Genomic DNA, 20,363 nt, shown 5'->3' with positions numbered 1-20,363 from the left:
AAAACAATCTGTCAGTATGAAGAGACTATGGATGTTTTCAGGAGGAGACAATCAGTTTCCACTAAGCATTCATGCACTAAGGATGAGAGAAAACATTCGTATTCCAGCAACTGCCATTTGGAGACACCCTTTCTGCACAGGATTAGGTGATTCCTCTTGACCTCTCCTATCTCTTTGAGAAGCACGGTGGTCTTGTAGTGCACTCTTAATAATTCTGAAAATTGAGTCTATAATTCTCCTAGGGTGGACTGAACAGTAGATTAATTTTGGAGCTAAAGTCCTTAAGCACATTACAAGTCAAGTTTTCATTATCACTTGGATTAAACACCAACAATCAATGTCACCGCGGATTACACTAAATTGCATTATGTGACATCAGGGATTGGTGTAGGGTGTCCAAGGGAGAGAATAGAGTCCTGGGTTCTTAGTTTGTTTCTGGCTGGGCCAGTAAAGTCCCTTCCTCAACCCTCTTTTCTGCTTATCACTAGAGACGGGGTTTCACTGCATTAGCCAGGGTGGTCTTGATCTCCTGACCTCGTGATCTGCCCGCCTCTGCCTCCCAAAGTGCTGGGATTACAGGCACGAGCCACCATGCCCGGTCCATTATTTTATTTTATTTATTTTTTGCGACAGAGTCTCGCTCTATCGCCCAGGCTGGAGTACAGTGGTGCCACTTCAATTCACTACAGCCTTCGCCTCCCAGGCTCAAGGGATTCTCCTGCCTCAGCCTCCCAAGTAGTTGGGATTCCAGGTCAGGGCCATCACACCCAGCTAATTTTGTATTTTTGGTAGAGATAGGATTTCACCATATTGGCCAGGCTGGTCTCAAACGCCTGGCCTCAAGTCATCCGCACACCTCAGCCTTCCAAAGTGCTGGGATTATAGCCGTGAGCCACCACACCCTGCCCCCACTATTTTAAAGTGGATCGCAAGAAAATCTTCCTAACTTTTGCCTCAGTGGAAGGCATTATCTTTGTTATATTGTTCAAATAATTTATCTATCTTGTAACGCCTATGAAGACAGTACCACCATCTTTCAAGGCTATTTTTTACACAAAATCTTTAGAGAGTCTGGAGCAGAAGCTGATAAAAGACGTAGGAAACATAAGGAATGCATGGGGAAAATATCTCTAAACACAGTGGACTTCTCCCTTTAGAATATGAAAATAGGCCGGATGCAGTGGCTCATGCCTGTAATCCCAGGACTTTGGGAAGCCAAGGCAGGTGGATCACCTGAGGTCGAGAGTTTGACACCAGCCTGACCAACATGGAAAAACCCCATCTCTACTGAAAATACAAAATTAGCCAGGCGTGGTGGCGCATGCCTGTAATCCCAGCTATTCAGGAGAGTAGGTGGGATTATTTTGTTTTATTTTATTTTATTTGTAAAATGAATAAGCAGGAGAATCACTTGAACCTCGGGGGCGGTCGGGGGGAGGTTGTGGTGAGCCGAGACCACACCATTGCACTCCAGCCTGGGCAACAAGAGCAAAACTTTGTCTCAAAAAAAAAAAAATATATATATATATATATATATATGAAAATAATTGATACTTTGAGAAAAAAGGCCCATTAAAGATTCTGGACACAAAGCTTTGTTTTGTAGTGCTGTGGGATTGCTAACATGTCCAGTAGGCAGGAAGAAGGGAGAGAATGACCACAAGGCTTTACAGAAATGTGAGCTCCAGTGGTGAAGAGAGAAAGAGTAGAAACCATAATGAAACATTATGGTTTCCATCCAGTAAAAGTCATGAGGCTTAACTGAACATAGTATCAATTGTTAGTGCAATGCAACAACTTAATTCTGAATGGATATCTGATTTAAATTGTAAAGATGAGTAATGAAATTTATAGAATAGATCAAAGGCGAACAAAATGATTTCTCACACAGCCCGAAAAGCATTAATGTGAAGTATAAAAGGAGAAATGACAATTCAGTTTATAAAAAATTTAAGAGCTGATATTAATAAAAAAATAAGAAAGATAGAACAAAAACCAAGGAATTACTTGTTTCCAGCATATATAGTGTACTCAAATCAATAAGAAAAAGAAAGGCAATACAACTGAAAAAAATATTATCTATCTATATGTATGCACACACATATACGCGCGCACACACACACACACACATATCCAAAATATATAAGGAACTCATACAACTTGATACCAAAAACATGAATAACTCGTCCTAAAATGGGCGAAGGACCTAAATAGACACGTCTCACAAGAAGAGGTTCAAGTGATTCTCCTGCTTATTCATTTTACAAATAAAATAAAATAAAACAAAATAATCCCTTTAGAATATGAAAATAGGCCGGATGCAGTGGCTCATGCCTGTAATCCCAGGACTTTGGGAAGCCAAGGCAGGTGGATCACCTGAGGTCGAGAGTTCGACACCAGCCTGACCAACATGGAAAAACCCCATCTCTAATGAAAATACAAAATTAGCCAGACGTGGTGGCGCATGCCTGTAATCCCAGCTATTCAGGAGAGTAGGTCAACAGACATGAAAAAGAGACAGCATCTCTAATCATCAGGAAATGTAAAATAAAACTGTAATGAGCTACCACTTCACACTTGATAGGATGGCTATTATCAAAAAGACAAAGATAAGTGTCAGTGAGGATGTGGGAAATCCTTACACATTGTTGATGGGAATGTAAACTGGTATAGCCATTGTGGAAATTACTATGGAGGTATCTCAAAAAACATAAAAATAGAACTGCCATTTCATCCAACAATCACATGTCTGGGTAAATATCCAAAGGAGGCAGGGGGCGGTGGTTCACACCTGTAATCCCAGCACTTTGGGAGGCCGAGGCGGGCAGATCACTTGAGGTCAGGAGTTCGAGACCAGCCTGGCCAGCATGGAGAAACCCCATCTCTACCCAAAATACAAAAATTAGCTGGGAGTGGTGCAGGCACCTGTAATCCCAGCTACTGGTGAGGCTGAGGCAGGAGAATTCCTTGAACCCGGGAGGTGGAGGTTGCAGTGAGCCAAGATCACGCCACTGCACTCCAGCCTGGGTGACAGAGCAAGACTCTGCACCCCCCCAAAATATATGTATATATAATATATATATATTTATTTAATATATATTTATAAAAATATATTTTATAATATTTGGTATAATTTATATAATTTTATAATTTATATAATTATATTTATATGAAAAAATATATATTTATACACACACATATATATAAAATTTCCAAAGGAATTTAAAACACAATCCCCAAAATATATCTTGAATTCCCATGTTTATTGGAGCATTATACAGAATAACCAAGATACGGAAATAACCTCAATGTGCTTGAACAGATAAATGGATAAAGACTTTGTGAGATACACATACAACACACACACTATATATACATATAGTGCCATGCAACCTACACACGTGTGTGTGTGCATGTGTATAAAACACAGTGTACTAATACTCAGCCTTTAAAAAAAATGCCAGTTGCAACAACGTAGATGGAGCTGGACGATATTATGCTAAAATTATGCAAAGTGAAATAAGCACAAAAAAGAACGAGACACGGGCGTGGGGCACGAGGTGCTCACTGCGCAAGCGCCCGCTCCACCGCGTGGTTTCCAGCTGGAGGCTGGAAGCGTTCGTGGCTTCCTCTTTTCTTGCTGACCCTTCGGAGCTCTGGGAAGTGGCTGCACCTTGGCGGCTCCCCAGAGGGCGCGGTGCTAATCGTGGGTCGTCAGCCTGGGTGGCTGGGCCCGGCTTAGGGCAGGGTTGGCATTTCCAATGGTAGGGGGCTCGGACCGTCCCTCCGCGGGACCCTCCCGTTGGGACAAGGCCGATCGCCTGGGCGGTTGGAGCCGCTATCCTGGCGCGAGACGGTGGACAAGTCCTATATTCAAGAGAAGATAACTCTGAACAGTTTCGAAGGATCTAAAACGTATGTGTCTGCAGACATCAATGAGGATGAAGAATTAGTAGAAGAGATTAATAGATCAAAAACGTTTGCTGGCTTTGCAGGTGGTGGGCCTGCCTGGGCACCGGCGCGATGGAGGAGACGCCCTGAGGGGCCTTAGCTGCCCTGAAGCGGTAGACAGGTGGCAACGTGGAGGCTCAGGAGTTGACAGACACAAGAAAGCAGCGCCGAACTGCAGGTTTATCCGCAGCTTTTATTTTGAAAACAGTGCCACGAAACCTGCAAATCCTGGTGTCCCAAATAGTCAATACCAAGCTGAAAACCGTCTGGGAGAGGAAAAGCGTTGTGCTTTAGACAGGCCGTCTGAGACTCGTGCAGACCGGCTTTTGAGAGCTGAACAGGTGGTGGATAGATCAGACTCCATACACCCAAGGAGCCCCGCCATGCATAGTGAAGAAGCTAGATTACAGTCGTTTCACAACTGGCCAGCCTCTGCCCACTTGACCCCGAGAGAGCTGGCCAGTGCTGGGCTGTACTACACAGGCACTGATGACCAAGTGCAGTGCTTCTGTTGTGGCAGAAAACTGAAAAACTGGGAACCTGGTGATCGTGCCTGGTCAGAACACAGAAGACATTTTCCTGATTGCTTCTTTATTTTGGGCCACAGCGTTAATATTCGAGGTGAATCTGATGTTGCGAGTTCTGATAGGAATTTCTCAAATTCAACAAGTTCTCCAAGGAATCCATCCATGACGGGTTATGAAGCCTGGCTCATTACTTTTGGGACATGGATGTACTCCGTTAACAAAGAGCAGCTTGCAAGAGCTGGATTTTATGCTATAGGTCAAGAGGATAAAATACAGTGCTTTCACTGTGGAGGAGGGCTAGCCAACTGGAAGCCCAAGGAAGATCCTTGGGAGCAACATGCTAAATGGTATCCAGGTTGCAAATATCTGCTAGAAGAGAAGGGACATGAATATATAAACAACATTCATTTAACCCGTTCACTTGAGGGAGCTCTGGTACAAACTACCAAGAAAACACCATCACTAACTAAAAGAATCAGTGATACCATCTTCCCTAATCCTATGCTACAAGAAGCTATACGAATGGGATTTGATTTCAAGGACATTAAGAAAATAATGGAGGAAAAAATTCAAACATCTGGGAGCAACTATAAAACGCTTGAGGTTCTTGTTGCAGATCTAGTGAGCGCTCAGAAAGACACTACAGAAAATGAATCGAATCAGACTTCATTGCAGAGAGAAATCAGCCCTGAAGAGCCGCTAAGGCATCTGCAAGAGGAGAAGCTTTGTAAAATCTGCATGGACAGACATATCGCTGTTGTCTTTATTCCTTGCGGACATCTGGTCACTTGTAAACAATGTGCTGAAGCAGTTGACAGATGTCCCATGTGCAACGCAGTCATTGATTTCAAGCAAAGAGTTTTTATGTCTTAATGTAACTCTACAGTGGGTGTGCTATGTTCTTATTACTCTGCTTAAATGTGTGATGTGAACCAACTTTAAGTAGTCAGCACTGAATTCCATCAGCATTTGCTGCCAAGTAGAAAAAAAAAAATGCAAGCCAGGCGTGGTGGCTCACACTTGTAATCCCAGCACTTTGGGAGGCCGAGGTGGGATCATCCTGGCCAACATGGTGAAACCCCATCTCTGCTAAAAATACAAAAATTAGCTGGGAGTGGTGACACGTGCCTGTAGTCCCAGCTACTTGGGAGGCTGTAGCAGAAGAATCGCTTGAACCCCGGAGGCGGAGGTTGCAGTGAGCCGAGTTTGCACCACTGCACTTGACAAGAGTGAGACTCCGTCTCAAAAAAAAAAAAAAAAAAAAAAAGCAAAAGGAAGTGCTTTATTTGGCAAGCTAAACTTTGAATTTTTGCATTTTTTCAGGGTATTAGCTGTAGTATTTATTCATTGTTTTCTGTTGTTTAATTGAAACCCTAGGCCAAGAAATATTGTATTATAACTGATCACAATATATGTTTGTGGTATACTGACTTAGTTTCTAAGTGTAAGTGAATTAATCATCTGAATTTTTTATTCTTTTCAGAGAGGTTTAACAAATGGAGCATTCTGTATAAACATGGAGATTGGAGTTAATGCACCAATCATATAACTGATTTTGTGTGGAAAAGGAATGAACTGTTCCATACTGGTGGAAAGATACATGTTAAATTTAGATGTCTGTGTTTTAGGATTCTGTCCATTTTCTTTTAAAATTATAAACATGTACTTGCGTGAATGAATTTTTAAACGCGAAGAATAATTGTTTAGGCCAGGCTTGGTGGCTCACACCTATAATCCCAGCACTTTGAGAGGCTGAGTTGGGCAGATCACTTGAGCTCAGGAGTTCAAGACCAACCTGAGTAACATAGTGAAACCCCTGTCTCTACTAAAAATACAAAACAAAACAAAAAAATTAGCCAGGTGTGGTAGCGCATGTCGGTGGTCCCAGCAACTGGAGAGGCTGAGATGGGAGGATCCCGTGAGCCGGGGAGGTGAAGGCTGCAGTGAGCTGAGATTACAACACTGCACTCCAGCCTGGGTAACAGAGTGAGACCTTGTCTAAAAAAATAAATAAAATAAAAAAGAAGAGTTGTTTAAATACAATTAAAAACAGTCAAAAATGGGTAAAACTGGAAGTTCAAAAATGCTTCATAGAACCCTCAGGGTTCACATTTCAAGATTCTCAAAACAGATGTATTGCAGATGTGAGTTACTACAGAGAATAGTTTGAAAGTCAAACTGTTAACAATTATATTTTTGTTGTATTTTCTAACAGAAAGAGTATTTTTATGGTCTCCTAAACTCTGTTGATTACTAAGTAGTAACCAACAAAGTTGATGTAAACGAATAAGTAATACTCGTTTAAAGCACTGCAAATTTAAATGAGAGTTTTAAAAATTAAATTATAACTGCCTTGTTCCTATTTTACTATGCAAATCCTTAGCTCTTCACCTTAGCACTGTCTGCCACTTCAGTGTGGTTATATAAAATTGCATTTGACCTGTAATATTCAACATTTTAAAATCTTAATTTAAAGCACCCTACAAGGGAAGAAAAGAGTGACAATTTTTAAAATATGTTTTCCAGGGCACTTCAGCTCCAAGTCAGATCAGTAGTTCAATCTAGTTATTAGCCAAGGAATCAATAATTGAATTGTTTTAACGTAAGTGTTTTCCTGTTTGGGGAACCTCCATTCAGTAAAATTTATTTTTTAAAAAGAGAAATACTGAATGATCTTACTTATGTGTAGAATGCAAAATAGTCGCACTCATAGAATCAGAGAGTGGGATGGTGGTTGCCAGGGGCAGTAGGGGAGAGAAATGGGAGAAAGTTGGTCAAAGGATACAAAGAGTAATGTATGCAAGATTAATAATTGCTGGAGATCTAATGTACAGTTTAGGAATGACTGTTTAAAAATACTATATTGTTATGTGTGAAATTTTCTAAGAGAATAGATCTTAAATTTCATCTTCTCACCCCCCACACGAAGATGGTAACTATGTGGAGGTGATAGGTATGTTAATGAACTGGAATATAGTAATCATTCCACAATATACCCTATGAAAACATCAAGTTCTTCTTCTTCCGTATAGGCAGTTTTGTTCATCAATGATGTCTCAATAAAACTGTTCTAAAAAAATCATCTCCCAAATTGCAGGAAGTCATTTGTTTGAAGAACATCTAAAAAAAAATATTGTGGCTGGGTGCGGTGGCTCACGCCTGTAATCTCAGCACTTTGGGAGGCTAAGGCGGGCGGATTGCTTAAGGTCAGGAGTTCGTGACCAGCCTGGCCAATATGGTGAAACCCCATCTCTACTAAAAATACAAAAGAAAAATGAGCCGAGCATGGTGGCGTACGCCTGTAGTCCCAGCTACTTGGGAGGCTGAGGCAAGAGAATTGCTTGAACTCAGGAAGCAGAGGTTGCACTGAGATGAGATCACGCCATTGCACTCCAGCCTGGGCGACAGAGCGAGACTCCTCAAAAACAAACAAACAAACAAACAAACAAAACAGTGCAGTTTCTTCAGTTCAGATCAGCACCGAGCTCATAGACAAACCAGAGTGTACTAAACACAATGTGCTGGAGTGTAACTTCTGTATCCGGGAAACCCTTTGTACAGCAAATCGGTTGCCCAACGTTGAAGAAATGACTCTCATATAACACATTTTAAAAAATCACCCCCACTAAAGCACGCCAGAGGAGTTCAACCTGAGTCTCCAGATCACTCTTTATATTTCATGGCTTCTGGCCCCATCCACGAAGCAGCCTGGACAATTCCATCCACTGCTTTTTAGGGACCAGGTCCTAGGGAGACAGGGATGCTCTCCTGAGACTGAAATCCCACCCTCAGAGCCTTCTGATCTTTCTGAATTCAGGAGAGTTTCCTCAGGAGGCGGGTTAGGGAAGCATTGTCTTCGCCCTCTCCCTCCAGTGTTTCCTAACCTTGACCCATGTTTGACTTAACCACAAAGGGTCCACCCATCCCCATATCCAGCCTCACACAGGACTTAGAACATGACTCTCTCCAAGAGTGGGACCCAGCCAGCGGGGGAAGCTCACCAGGAGATTCCGACGTGCAACCAAGTTGGGAGTCAGTCTGTGTTCGTGCTTCTCCCACTTTAACCCACATGGGAAACACCTGGGGTTGTTATTCAACTGCAGATACTGATTGAGCAGGTGGGGGTGGGGCTGTGCCTGAGGGTCTGTGTTTCTCAGAAGCTACAGGTCTGCAGGTGACACTCTGGGCACCCAGTCCTCTTTGCTCAAGTAAATGAAACACGATGATTGAAATGTAAAGAAATTGGCCCCTCTCCCTCTCCCTCTCCCTCTCCTTCTCCCTCCCCCTCCCCCTCCCCCTCTCATGCCGAGCGGAAGCTGGACGGTACTGCTGCCATCTCAGCTCACTGCAACCTCCCTGCCTGATTCTCCTGCCTCAGCCTGCCGAGTGCCTGCGATTGCAGGCGCGCGCCGCCCCGCCTGACTGGTTTTCGTATTTTTTTGGTGGAGACGGGGTTTTGCTGTGTTGGCTGGACTGGTCTCCAACTCCTAACCGCGAGTGATCTGCCAGCCTCGGCCTCCCGAGGTGCCAGGATTGCAGACGGAGTCTCGTTCACTCAGCGCTCAATGGTGCCCAGGCTGGAGTGCAGTGGCGTGATCTCGGCTTGCTACAACCTCCACCTCCCAGCCGCCTGCCTTGGCCTCCCAAAGTACGGAGATTGCAGCCTCTGCCCGGCCGCCACCCCGTCTGGGAAGTGAGGAGCGTCTCCGCCTGGCCGCCCATCGTCTGGGATGTGAGGAGCCCCTCTGCCTGGCTGCCCAGTCTGGAAAGTGAGGAGCGCCTCTTCCTGGCCGCCATCCCATCTGGGAAGTGAGGAGCGTCTCTGCCCGGCCGCCCCTACTGGGAAGTGAGGAGCCCCTCTGCCCGGCCACCGCCCCGTCTGGGAGGTGTACCCAACAGCTCATTGAGAGCGGGCCATGATGACAATGGCGGTTTTGTGGAATAGAAAGGGGGGAAAGGTGGGGAAAAGATTGAGAAATCGGATGGTTGCCGTGTCTGTGTAGAAAGAGGTAGACATGGGGAGACTTTTCATTTTGTTCTGTACTAAGAAAAATTCTTCTGCCTTGGGAGCCTGTTAATCTGTGACCTTACCCCCAACCCTGTGCTCTCTGAAACATGTGCTGTATCCACTCAGGGTTGAATGGATTAAGGGCGGTGCAAGATGTGCTTTGTTAAACAGATGCTTGAAGGCAGCATGCTCGTTAAGAGTCATCACCACTCCCTAATCTCAAGTACCCAGGGACACAAACACTGCGGAAGGCCGCAGGGTCCTCTGCCTAGGAAAACCAGAGAACTTTGTTCACTTGTTTATCTGCTGACCTTCCCTCCACTATTGTCCTGTGACCCTGCCAAATCCCCTTCTGCGAGAAACACCCAAGAATGATCAATAAAAAATTAAAAAAAAAAAAAAGAAATTGGCCTGAGGTGAAAAGGAAAACTCAAAACACCAGTAAGATGTGTCATAGTTCAAAGAATTTTATTCATATGGAAAGAAATTAACCAAACAGAATTTTACAATGACATTTAATAACAAAAGTTCCAAGGCTAGTAGAATACATCCTTATAAATGAAATTCGTTTAAAAACTTCAAGTTACTCTATTGTTTACTTGTGGTATGATAATAATAATAGTAAGATATAATTTACCATGTGCCATTCATGACGTGCTTTGCATAACTTATTGAATCCACTGAATAGCTCCAACATTGAGAATATTGGTACCTCAACTTTACACATGCGCTAGCTGAGATGCCCTCTCTACCACAGTGGAAATCAGAGTCTAGGTAGCTTCATAAAATAAATGGAGTATTTCCCTTGTTTTATATCCCGGAAAAATGTAGAGGGTATGAAGAACAGTTTATTACATATTTGAATGGACTAATAAAAAAAACTATAGGCTATGAAAAAGTTTCTTAAATATTTGAATTCACTGATTTTTAAAAAAATTCTTGCAAGGCAAAAAAAATTTCCCATTTTCCAAGGCTAAGTGTTTCTCACTACAACTGTCCTTCACAGTCAAATATTCTTGAGTCAGGAGACACTGATGTTTTCCACTACCATCGAAGGGCCCTTTGCCCAGAATTACTCAAATTTCAGTGGTTTGCTCCCTCCCTCAGATGAGTTTCAGAGCTTTCTATTGACACTAGTGGAGCATTGTTTGCTTATGTTGACTCAGTTTCTCATATAATTATATGTAATTGAAAAAGAAATCTATAGGACACTTTCAACAGCCCCATTTTAATACAGGTTAAATTTACATAATGTAAATAGGCAAGGTTCATTGATCCCCGATAGTATCTGGCATCCACGTTTGAACAGACACCACTGCCAGGGAAGGGCTGACCCCGCACAGGGCTGCTTCCTGCCTCTCCCCTTCTCAGCCTTTCAGCCTCTTCCAAGTCGCACGGGCTTGAAGCTGGGTCTTCTTGCCTTGGGGGCCTCAGTCACTGTCACTGTCCTCAGAGGAGGAAGTGACCAGAAGGTCCTCAAAGAGGACACTCGTTGAGACCTGGGGACCCCGCCCCTCAGGCTGCCTTGAGAAGCGAGGGCTCTGAGCGGAAGCAGAGTTTTCAGGAGGACGGGATGTGGGAGGCGTTCTGAACCTGGGGCTCTTCTGTCCCTCGTCCCCTCTCATAAAGGTGACACTGCCGGGCCTCCCTGGAACATGAATGGGTGGTCCAGGTTGGAGGATGGGGCAGCCCTGGGCTGGGCCCAGGACAGGTGAGCTGGGTGCGGGCTGGAGGTTGACTCTAGGCTGCAGGGTTGCTGTCTTGGTGGCTGCTGTCTCTGTGGTCGCCTCGGGTGCCTGTTTGGATCCAAGTCCAGTTGCAGTGTGGGGAGGCTGGAGTGTCTGCACAGCGCCCACATCCGGGAGCTGAGTTCTCAGTGCAGGGGTCTGGAAGGAGCTGAATCTTGCTTTCTTTGCGGGGTTCTGGAAAGTCTGGGTGGGCACGGGGGCAGGATCCTTGTCTGGTGCCTGGGTTCTGGAGTCCTGGCCACACTGTTGTCTGACTTGCTGTGGTCTGGGCTTTGCATCTGTGTCGGGATGTTTGATTTCTGCCTGGGATTTAAGGCCAGGACCCAGGGCAAGCACCTGCATGGCAGGCTGGAGAGCACCGTGGGAGGACATGTCAGGCCTGTTGGCTGGCAGCCTGGCACTGAGAGTGGGGGTCTGGTGGGAGCTCTGCAGAACAGGGAGCAGGGAGGCAGTAACGTCCCCGCCATGTCCCTTGGTGGGTCCACAGGTGCTTAGTTGAGGTCCATCGTTGTGACCCGAAGGGCAGAGTAATCTCATCTCGGGTTTGTTGACAGGCAGTGGACCTGTGGACGCAGGGCCCAGGACAGATCTCTTCTTGGTGGTGTGGACAGGCAGTGGCATGGTAGGATGCTACGGGAGAAAACATCCCACATGAGACAGCTCAGCAGCAGAATTTCCAAACTCTGAAGTAGGGAACTCACATGCAAAACCACATCACAACAGACACTGTGTGAAAATGAGAAGCAAGCTAGGACAGAGGAAAATGGACAGGCTGACATGAGAAACAGAGGAGAATAACAGGCACTGGGATTGCGTCTAAATCAGGATCAAATATAGGGAAGACCCTACAAAGGAGACAGGACATAGGAAATTAAACGTCACAGAAAAGGATGTACACATGGTCACTGAAATATGCAGAATTGTCACTTCAGGAATAGTGTTGGGGAAAGATAACCTAACATTCTGTTTGCTGTGACTATCACATATGAAAATTAAAACTCTTTATGTTCTCTATTGTTAATATCAAGGGAATATCAATTCCCCACACAATGTGGAGACTGGAGATGGCACAGCTCCTTTTGAAAGCAGATGTAAGATCATGTACAAAAATGAAGGAGACGCCTTATCTGCAGCCAGTATCCCGAAGGCATCTGATCAGTCACTCCCCACGGGCACTGAAATGCGCCCAGCAGCATTTGCTGGCCAACTTGCAAATAAAGGTACAGAAACCAACTTTCAAATAAAGAACCTGAGGCCGGTCGTGGTGGCTCACGCCTGTAATCCCAGCACTTTGGGAGGCCGAGGCGGACGGATCACGAGGTCAGGAGATCGAGACCATCCTGGCTAACACGGTGAAACACCGTCTCTACTAAAAATACAAAAAATTAGCCGGGCGTGGTGGCGGGTGCCTGTGGTCCCAGCTACTCGGGAGACTGAGGCAGGAGAATGGCGAGAACCCGGGAGGCGGAGCTTGCAGTGAGCCGAGATCGCGTCACTGCACTCCAGCCTGGGCGACAGAGCGAGACTCCATCTCAAAAAAAAAAGAGAAGAAGAAAAAGAAGCTGGAAACTGGAGTATGCGAAGTCCTCGGGTAGCGCAGTTCTCCTGCAGGGCAGCCTAGGTCTAAAAATGACCCCCACCCATGAGGGGCACAGAAGTGAAGGAATCAGGGGACCCAGAGGAGAAACAGAGCAGGGGCCGGGGGAATACGCACCCTCAGGAACAAACAGTCTTCTGCTGGCTCCTTCCAGGCTTCCTGCGTTTTCTCTTGGGGAGTTCTGGGAAATGTCTGCTTCGGAGCTTCGCTCTGCTGCTGCTGGGGACTGCAGAAGAAATCACGTTCACTGTCTGGACCTGCCTGATCCTCTAGCTCACACCAGTGACTGGGAACCAAGCACCCTCCCGGAACCCAGCCCTAGCCCTTGCTTTGGGTGAGGGAGGCATTCAGACCTCTGTGAACTCTGCCAAGATGGCCCCTTCTCTCATCTCAGAGGCAGCCCCACTTCCAGGGAGCTCCGCCCCCCACCCCCCACCCACGCCATGGCCCCAGGTTCCCTAAGTTCATTCAGGCCCTGGTACTGCTCTGCCTGCCTCGGGTAACATCCCCGGGTCTCCCACAGCCCCTGCCCTCTAGAGACTCTCAGCGCTGGAATAAGCTCGGAGTGCGGACCCTGGAAGGCAGGGGCCTCCGTCCACCTCCATTTGGAGCTTTCCTTGTGTGCTTAGAGAAGGCTGCACAGAAAGACTAGGGGATACACCAGCTCCTGAGGCGCCGACCTCGCGGATCTTCCTTGACCCTGCAAAATCCTTACCTTGGACTTTGCTCCTTTTCTCTGTCATTCGTCGTAAAGGGCCGTGGAGCCTGGGGTAGCTGGGCCTTTGCTGGTTTCAGGTTCTCCTTCTCCTTGTGTGAGCCCAGGGCCTGCAGAGGAAGGGCCCCACTCCACCTCTTAATGGGGCAGGTCTTGCTCCTGGCTGAGTGCCCAAAGGCCCCGCAGTTCTTGCATTTCACCTGCAGGTGAAGGAGGACAGAGAGCAGTGAGTCAACAGCAATCACAGGCACCTGCAAGGTTCACACAAGGCCTGGGTTTTGGAGATGGATTATTTTAGAAGGGGGACATACGCCCATGGGCTGTTGGTTGCCAGGAAATTCAAGATATTATCGTCCTCCCCAGAGCCCGTTTAACAGGGATCCCAGGAGGAAGGACGCTTGTGTCTGAGAGTGAAGATAATGAACCAGTGTTGAGGACTCGGCAAACACCAGGCTGGACATGACACTGGACAGAGAATGAGGCTGCTCCTCAGAGACTCCGAATGGGCCAATCTGCCAAGACAGGAGGCTGACCGATGTGGTCAGACTGAGACGAGTGGGAACTCCTAAGTCATAATCACGGGTCCCATGTTCAAGCCCACTCTCTGGTGTCCATAGGTTACCAACATTTTCAAGCCCCCACTGACCCTGGATTCCTCCTGCTCTGCTGGGGGAGTCATCCGCCCCATGGGTCTCCTCTGCTGCTCCTGTGGGTTTTTGGCTCTGGGGGGCCTCTGAGCCTGACGATGGACGGAATGACCGGCCATCTGTGGCAGGTCCTTGAACTTCTGATCAGTCTTCTTCATTAAATGATGGTTGGATTTCCTAGTCATAAGAAAAAGAGAAAACATTACACAGACACCAGACAAAAGTCCCTCCTACCCCTATTTACCCAAGTAGGGATGGAGGGATGCACTGGCCACTGAGTCATGCCCACTGTAACTTGGTCCTCTCTGAACCCAGGTCCCAGTTGTGCTATTTTGTGACTCTCTTCCAGCCTGACCTACTCCCAGAACAGGACACAGATTTTATAAACCAAAGGCTGCTTGATTTCTAGAGGGCAAAGTGAGATTTGCAGCCTTGCATAAAAGATTTCTGGGCTCTCAGTTTGTGTGCAGTCAGTGCCTCAGAGCTGAAACCCTCTGACAATACTTGTCAAAGCCAAGAGATGAACAGCCAACAACTATTGATATTTTTCCAGCTAGTTCCAGAAAACCTACTATTTTCATAGAATAGCTTCTGACTCAGAAAACCAACCAGAAGCTCAAAGCTTTGCGAAGTTTTCATATTCAACCTATGGACACTCGTGACGTTTCACGTGAGACCCCTGTGACCACACACCACTCTTCACACAGAGGCAGGCACAAAGCCAAGCGAGGACCAGCCCTCTGAGGATCCTGCGACACTGACACGTATGTGCATGTTCACGCCAGGCATCGCACACATCACTGCCCGTGTCATGGGGGGACACGCAAGACGGAAGCCTCCAGGCGTGTTCAGCAGAAACCTTGAGCCCACAACAGGAATACAACAGGAAAACAGTGCTTGGGGAGTCCCCCAGGCTGTCCCTAGCTTATTCCCTAATACTTGTCTTACCGCTCCTCTTGGTATCCACGTCTCTGTGAAATTGTGGGGGGCCAGTCTGCTGAAGGTTGGCATTTTTTATTCGAGACACAGCGGGCGGTCGGATCCTCTCCTGGCTTCAGAGGAAATCGCAGAAGAACCTCCACAGAGGCGAGAACAACCCATTTCTCTGTCATCAAGTCAATCTAATGCAGAGAAAGGAGAATGGAGAGGCAACCTGAGTTCTGCAGGCAGGAGGAAGCCTTGGCAGAGGAGAGGAGGAACTCCCATCTTCCTGAGATTTTAAAGGGAATGCTGGGCAGGCTCACATTTCGGTGTTTTTTTTTTTTTCTTTTCTTTTTTTTAAAGAAGTCATTATGTGAAAAAGATACTTGTACACACATGTTTACAGCAGCACAATTCGCAATTGCAAAAATGTGGAACCAGCCCAAATGCCCATCAATCAACCGGTGGATAAAGGAACTGTTATATATATACACACACACGATGGAATACTACTCAGCCATAAAAAGGAAGAAACTAATGGCCTTCACAGCAACCTGGATGGGATTGGAGACTATTATTCTCTGTGAATAAGTCAGGAATGCAAAACCAAACACCTTATGTTCTCACTCATGTGCGGGAGCTAAGCTATGAGGATGCCTTCAAATGGAACCAAGAGCGACAGCCCAGGGTATTGGGAAGTGCTGCTGTTCCCAGGTGGGAACTAAGGGGCAGTGGCGGTGGCATTTTCCCATGTCCCTTTGAGGAATTACGTATCAATTTTAATGGGTCAGTGCCCGTGTATGGAGGGTGTGAAACTCTGAATATGAGCCAGTCATGGACGGGGAGCCTGCTTCAGCCTTCCCCCTAGACTTGGACTCCCCCCACTCCACCTGCCTCCCAGGTGACCCCGCAGCTCCCGTACTCACATCTCTTTGTGGGATCCCGCACAGCTTTAAGAACTGCTTCCCCTGTTCCATGGAGAGAGTGTTGGGGTCCATCACTGCTGGTCCTGCCCGAGGGATTCTCTTTCCCTGTGGAGGGTAGAAAATGAGACACTGATTCCTTCCTATCCCTGGACTCTCCCAGGTGCAGGATGCAGTCAGACCCATCTCTCTGCTGTGCCCACCGTGTCCCTAGGAGTAAACTCACACATCCTGTCATTCAAACTACAGGGACACATCCTTCCTCTGCCAGTGACATGACACCAATGTGAATGAGAAAAGCAGGTGATCCATTAAAAGAATTGTTCACTGGACTTAGCGTGTTTGATATGTATGCAATGCAGGTCTCTCCTCTAGAGACCCTCACAGTATACCATCAAACATCCGGAAAAATTGATCGTGGAATTGGCCTCAAAGAAAATTTAATATATTAGAAAACTGGATATCTTATCAATCTGTAGTCCCTGTTTGTCAAAATTAGATATACCTACATTTTATAAATTATGAGAATGTTTTAAACTATGAAGCACAGTCTCTGAAATTTCTGCAGTCAAAATCCTTAAGATCAAACAAGATATTCAAGTGGAAATCAGAAAGTGGGAAGAAAATACAGGTAAAGCCCTTTCATGTCCAAACTGATGAGCAAAGCAAAACCTGGGTTCAGGGGAAATGTCTTTGACTAAATGACCACAGTGCTAGGGAAACAGGAACATAGAAGAGTGAGGGCAACACCATTTAGAAATCAACTCCTTCTTAAAACTAGCGAGGCACAGTCCTGGCCAGTCACCACCCTGGTTCTAAGATGTTTGTGGCTGAGGAAGCAGCTTAGCAATGCTTGCAAGACAGACTCCTATGAAAGCAAAATGTCCAGATGCCCAATATCCAAAGCAATAGATGCCTTCAACATAATGATAGCTATGCTTTCCTAAGCTACAGACTGGAATGTCAAGGAGAGTTTTCTTTAAATCAACAGAATACTAAACATTGTCATGCTATCAGCCCACCACATGTAGACACAGCTTAGTTAAATCTTCACATGGAAAAGACTCTATATCAGAACAACTTAAAAGGAAGAAAAAGATGGTGCATTTTCCGGTCACATTCTGAGGTCGCCCTACTCTGTAATGTAGTAGCTTTCAGTAAACTCTCTCTTCTCACTGTTCTCTGCAACTCGCCTGGGATTCCTTCCTGTGTGAGAACAAAGAACCCTCTCCTGGGGTCTCAGTCGGGCCTCTTTTTTTTGCCACAACATGATTGAAAAAAGATAAAATTTAGGGGAAGTGCTCAGGTCCATGGAGACAGCTTAGAGACAGAAAAACATGAGATTGCAAAAATGAAAAGATGGAAATGGCAAATCAAACAATAAGTTGGAGCAGATAAATAAATAGAATACAACAGGAAAACGTGTTCTTTATTTGAAAGCAGTAGTAGGGTACATTACCATGGGTACCCATAGAAAGATAATAAAATTTATCTGCATAGATCATAATAGGAAAAAGAGAAGACAATACCGCCATGAAAATTAAAAAAAAAAAAAAAGATCAGGGAATGCTACACTGGGGACAAACACATTCGAAAATCTAGAATAAAGTGTGCTTTCCTCTTCAAAATCCAAATCGCCAAAATTGAGAGGTAAAGAAACATTTTTAACTACGTATTTAAGTAGAACCATTCTTTATACCACCATTACAGACTGGGTGCTCACAGCCTAAGTCTTGCTTGGCTTAATCTAGGTATAGAGGCTCAGGGCCCTGAATTTTTACCAGCTCCTAGCAAACGTCAATGAGTATAACGATACAAAAGATAAGTGAATAAATCTCTTATTTAAAAGCCCTCCGTCAAAGGCACCAGGTCTCCATAACTGCTCATCCAGCACCCACACAATTCAGGGTGCTGGGTGAGCATTCCTTGCAAACGTTGATCTTTATATATACGATCATTAAAATTTTGTTTTTAATTTTTTTCGTTTTGTTTTTTGTTTTTCTTCTTTTTGTTTTTCTTAATATATATTTTTTCGATCATTACAATTTCTGAAACGTTTTTTGAATCAGGCTCTGTCTTAAGAAACACTATTAAGCAATTAAGTAATCTTTACCTCGACATCTAACACCACCGACTACAGAGTTTTCTCACTCTTCTATTTCTCCTGTTGGAATAAACCGAGTCCCAAAATTGTAATGTACCAACCTGTTGTCTTCCTTCCCTCTAGCAGTCGCTCAGGTAAGTGGACCCTCTGCAGACTCTACTCCTCACAGTGGGGCTTCTGCGATGAAGAGAGCAAAGAACACTGAGGGGAAGATCCATTCTCCTGCTGGCATTTATACTGCCCCAGAGCCCCACAGTCACTCCCCCTGGCTAACCTAATCATGATGTAATCACATCTGATCTAATTACCTCTCCCTCTTTCTCCATGTCTTAGTTATTCTGTTGCTAGCACTTTCATTTTATCACACATGTGTACATCCGAAACAAATAATATAATTTGCTGTTTGCCCGTCCCATAATTTGTTTAACTTAACCTAGAACTATATATTTTGAACAACATACACTATTTTCTGCATGTTTAAAATTTTCATACATAAGCCCAGGCTGTTTCATTCTGTATCTCGAAAGGGGATGAGCAGCTCAGTCTCCCATGGCAGGGAGCTCAGTGGAAACCAGGACTGGAGATTCTGGCCTTTGTGGGACCAAGGATGAGTGAGGTCTAAGAACAGTCTGGCTCACTGAGAGTCCAGGAATGGACTAGAGTATGTGGTGCGGCTATGGGGGATGGGTCACCCAAACTCTCCATGTATCCATGGAATTTTTTAAAGCCCACCTCAGATGGGGAGAACTGCAAGAAGCCAACTCTCAGTTCCAGGGACAGCTCCTGGAAAGAGTCAGTGGCTCTGATGGGAACAGGAAGGCAGGCACAGCTCCAGGGTGTGGACAGGAGCTCAGCAACTCACCAGGATTTAAAGATCCTGAGGTCTGGGCAGCATTTGGGGATTAGGGCTGGAGTGAAGACTTGCCTCTCTGCAGAGACGAGATGGGAGTTGATATAGTTTGGATGTGTGTCCCCGCCCAAATCTCCTATTGAAATGTCATCCCCAGTGTTAGACCTGGGGCCTGGTGGGAGATGATTGGATCGTGGGGGCAGTTTTCTCATGAATGGTTTAGCCTCCTCCCCTGTGGTTGTGTCCTTTCCAGAGTGAGTGAGTTCTCATGAGATCTGGTCACTTAACAGTGTCCAGCAGCTGCCTCCTCACTCTCTTGTCCCTGCTTTTGCCATGTGAAATGTCTAATCCCTCTTTGCCTTCCACCATGAGTAAAAGCTTCCTGAGGCCTCCCTAGAGAAAGATGCTGCAATATTTTCCGTACAGCCTGCAGAACCATGAGCGTGTTCATTCTCTTTTCTTTAATATGACCGATCCTCAGGTATTTCTTTACAGCAATGCAAGGAAGGGCCTGATAAAGGAGTGTTCCCAAGAATTCTCACAGAGATATCAGGGTGTGGGGTCTATCTGGCCTATTCAGGTGGGTTTGTCACCCACAGGCTTCCTGAACCTCTCCTGTGACAAAGGACAGAGGGAGAGGTTGCCCTTTCTACATTTCAAGTTCCTTCTGCCCGTGGGTGCAGTGGTGGTGTGGGGAAGAGAAAACGAAGTTAAAAAGGCATATTTTCAAAATTCACATGGGATTTCCCAAGATAATCTCATCTGAGGAAGAAGCTCTGGGAATGAGGAAGAGCAAGAGAAGGATTAGGAGGTAGGAAAGGCGTGTTCTCAGGTAAATGTCCTGTCCTGGGTCAATTGCTGTGTTCCCTCTCTGAAAACATCGTGGTTTTGTTTTGTTTTGCCATCAATAAGAAATTCACTTGCTTTCAAAAAATCCAAATGCTCATATTGTCCAGAAAACTGAAACAGGTTAAATTACCATTTTTATGAAGCAGAACTGCTAAAACTTCTTCCCTGAAACATCTTTGCTTGCATTAATCCTTTGACCTCCACTGCATTTGTCTTAAAAATTCATGCACAGTGAGAAAGGAGGAATAATTTTTTAAGATCTATGGCACCGGATGATGACCGTAGTTCATAATAATGAATACTGTAAATATACACAATTACTAAGAGAGTGAATTTCAAATGTTCTTGCCAAAAAAGTGATAGCTATGTCAATAATGGGTATAAAACTGATTGACTTTATCATTCCACAACATATACATATATCAAAGCATGACAATGTACTCCGTAAATATGTACAGTTGTTATTTGTCAATTAAGTTTACGTTTTAAAAAGTCACATACCCTTTTAAAACAAAAAACTACC

The 20,363-nt window shown here is 45.3% G+C and overlaps 2 protein-coding genes across 2 annotated transcripts; one reads left to right on the top strand and one right to left on the bottom strand.

Moving 5' to 3' along the window:
* Window positions 1-1,014: 1,014 nt before the first annotated feature.
* On the top strand, window positions 1,015-7,508 carry LOC101127012 (E3 ubiquitin-protein ligase XIAP). Its single transcript, XM_055371259.2, is given in 3 exon segments — window positions 1,015-1,095; window positions 3,743-4,014; window positions 4,016-7,508. Coding segments are annotated over 3 exon segments (1,689 nt in total). The 3' UTR covers window positions 5,352-7,508.
* A 2,429-nt stretch (window positions 7,509-9,937) lies between these two features.
* Window positions 9,938-14,364, bottom strand: LOC101131835 (protein FAM90A27P). Its single transcript, XM_031004656.2, has 4 exons — window positions 14,193-14,364; window positions 13,547-13,746; window positions 12,949-13,057; window positions 9,938-11,864 (listed from the first exon to the last, which is right to left on the bottom strand). Exons 1-4 carry the CDS (start codon window positions 14,349-14,351, stop codon window positions 10,917-10,919), a joined length of 1,416 nt encoding a protein of 471 aa, XP_030860516.2. The 5' UTR covers window positions 14,352-14,364; the 3' UTR covers window positions 9,938-10,916.
* Window positions 14,365-20,363: the final 5,999 nt, after the last annotated feature.

Source organism: Gorilla gorilla, chromosome 20, assembly GCF_029281585.2.
Source record: "Gorilla gorilla gorilla isolate KB3781 chromosome 20, NHGRI_mGorGor1-v2.1_pri, whole genome shotgun sequence".
Taxonomy (NCBI): Eukaryota; Metazoa; Chordata; class Mammalia; order Primates; family Hominidae; genus Gorilla; species Gorilla gorilla.
This window is presented reverse-complemented; position numbering and strand designations above follow the sequence as displayed.

Excerpts from the sequence above, each read along its gene's own strand:
- LOC101131835 (XM_031004656.2), bottom strand. The coding sequence starts at position 14,351 with ATGAAGAAGACTGATCAGAAGTTCAAGGACCTGCCACAGATGGCCGGT. Across the intron at positions 13,747-14,192 it reads CAGAGCAGGAGGAATCCAGG|GTGAAATGCAAGAACTGCGG; the intron begins GTCAGTGGGGGC and ends CTTCACCTGCAG. Across the intron at positions 11,865-12,948 it reads AAGACTGTTTGTTCCTGAGG|CATCCTACCATGCCACTGCC; the intron begins GTGCGTATTCCC and ends TTTCTCCCGTAG.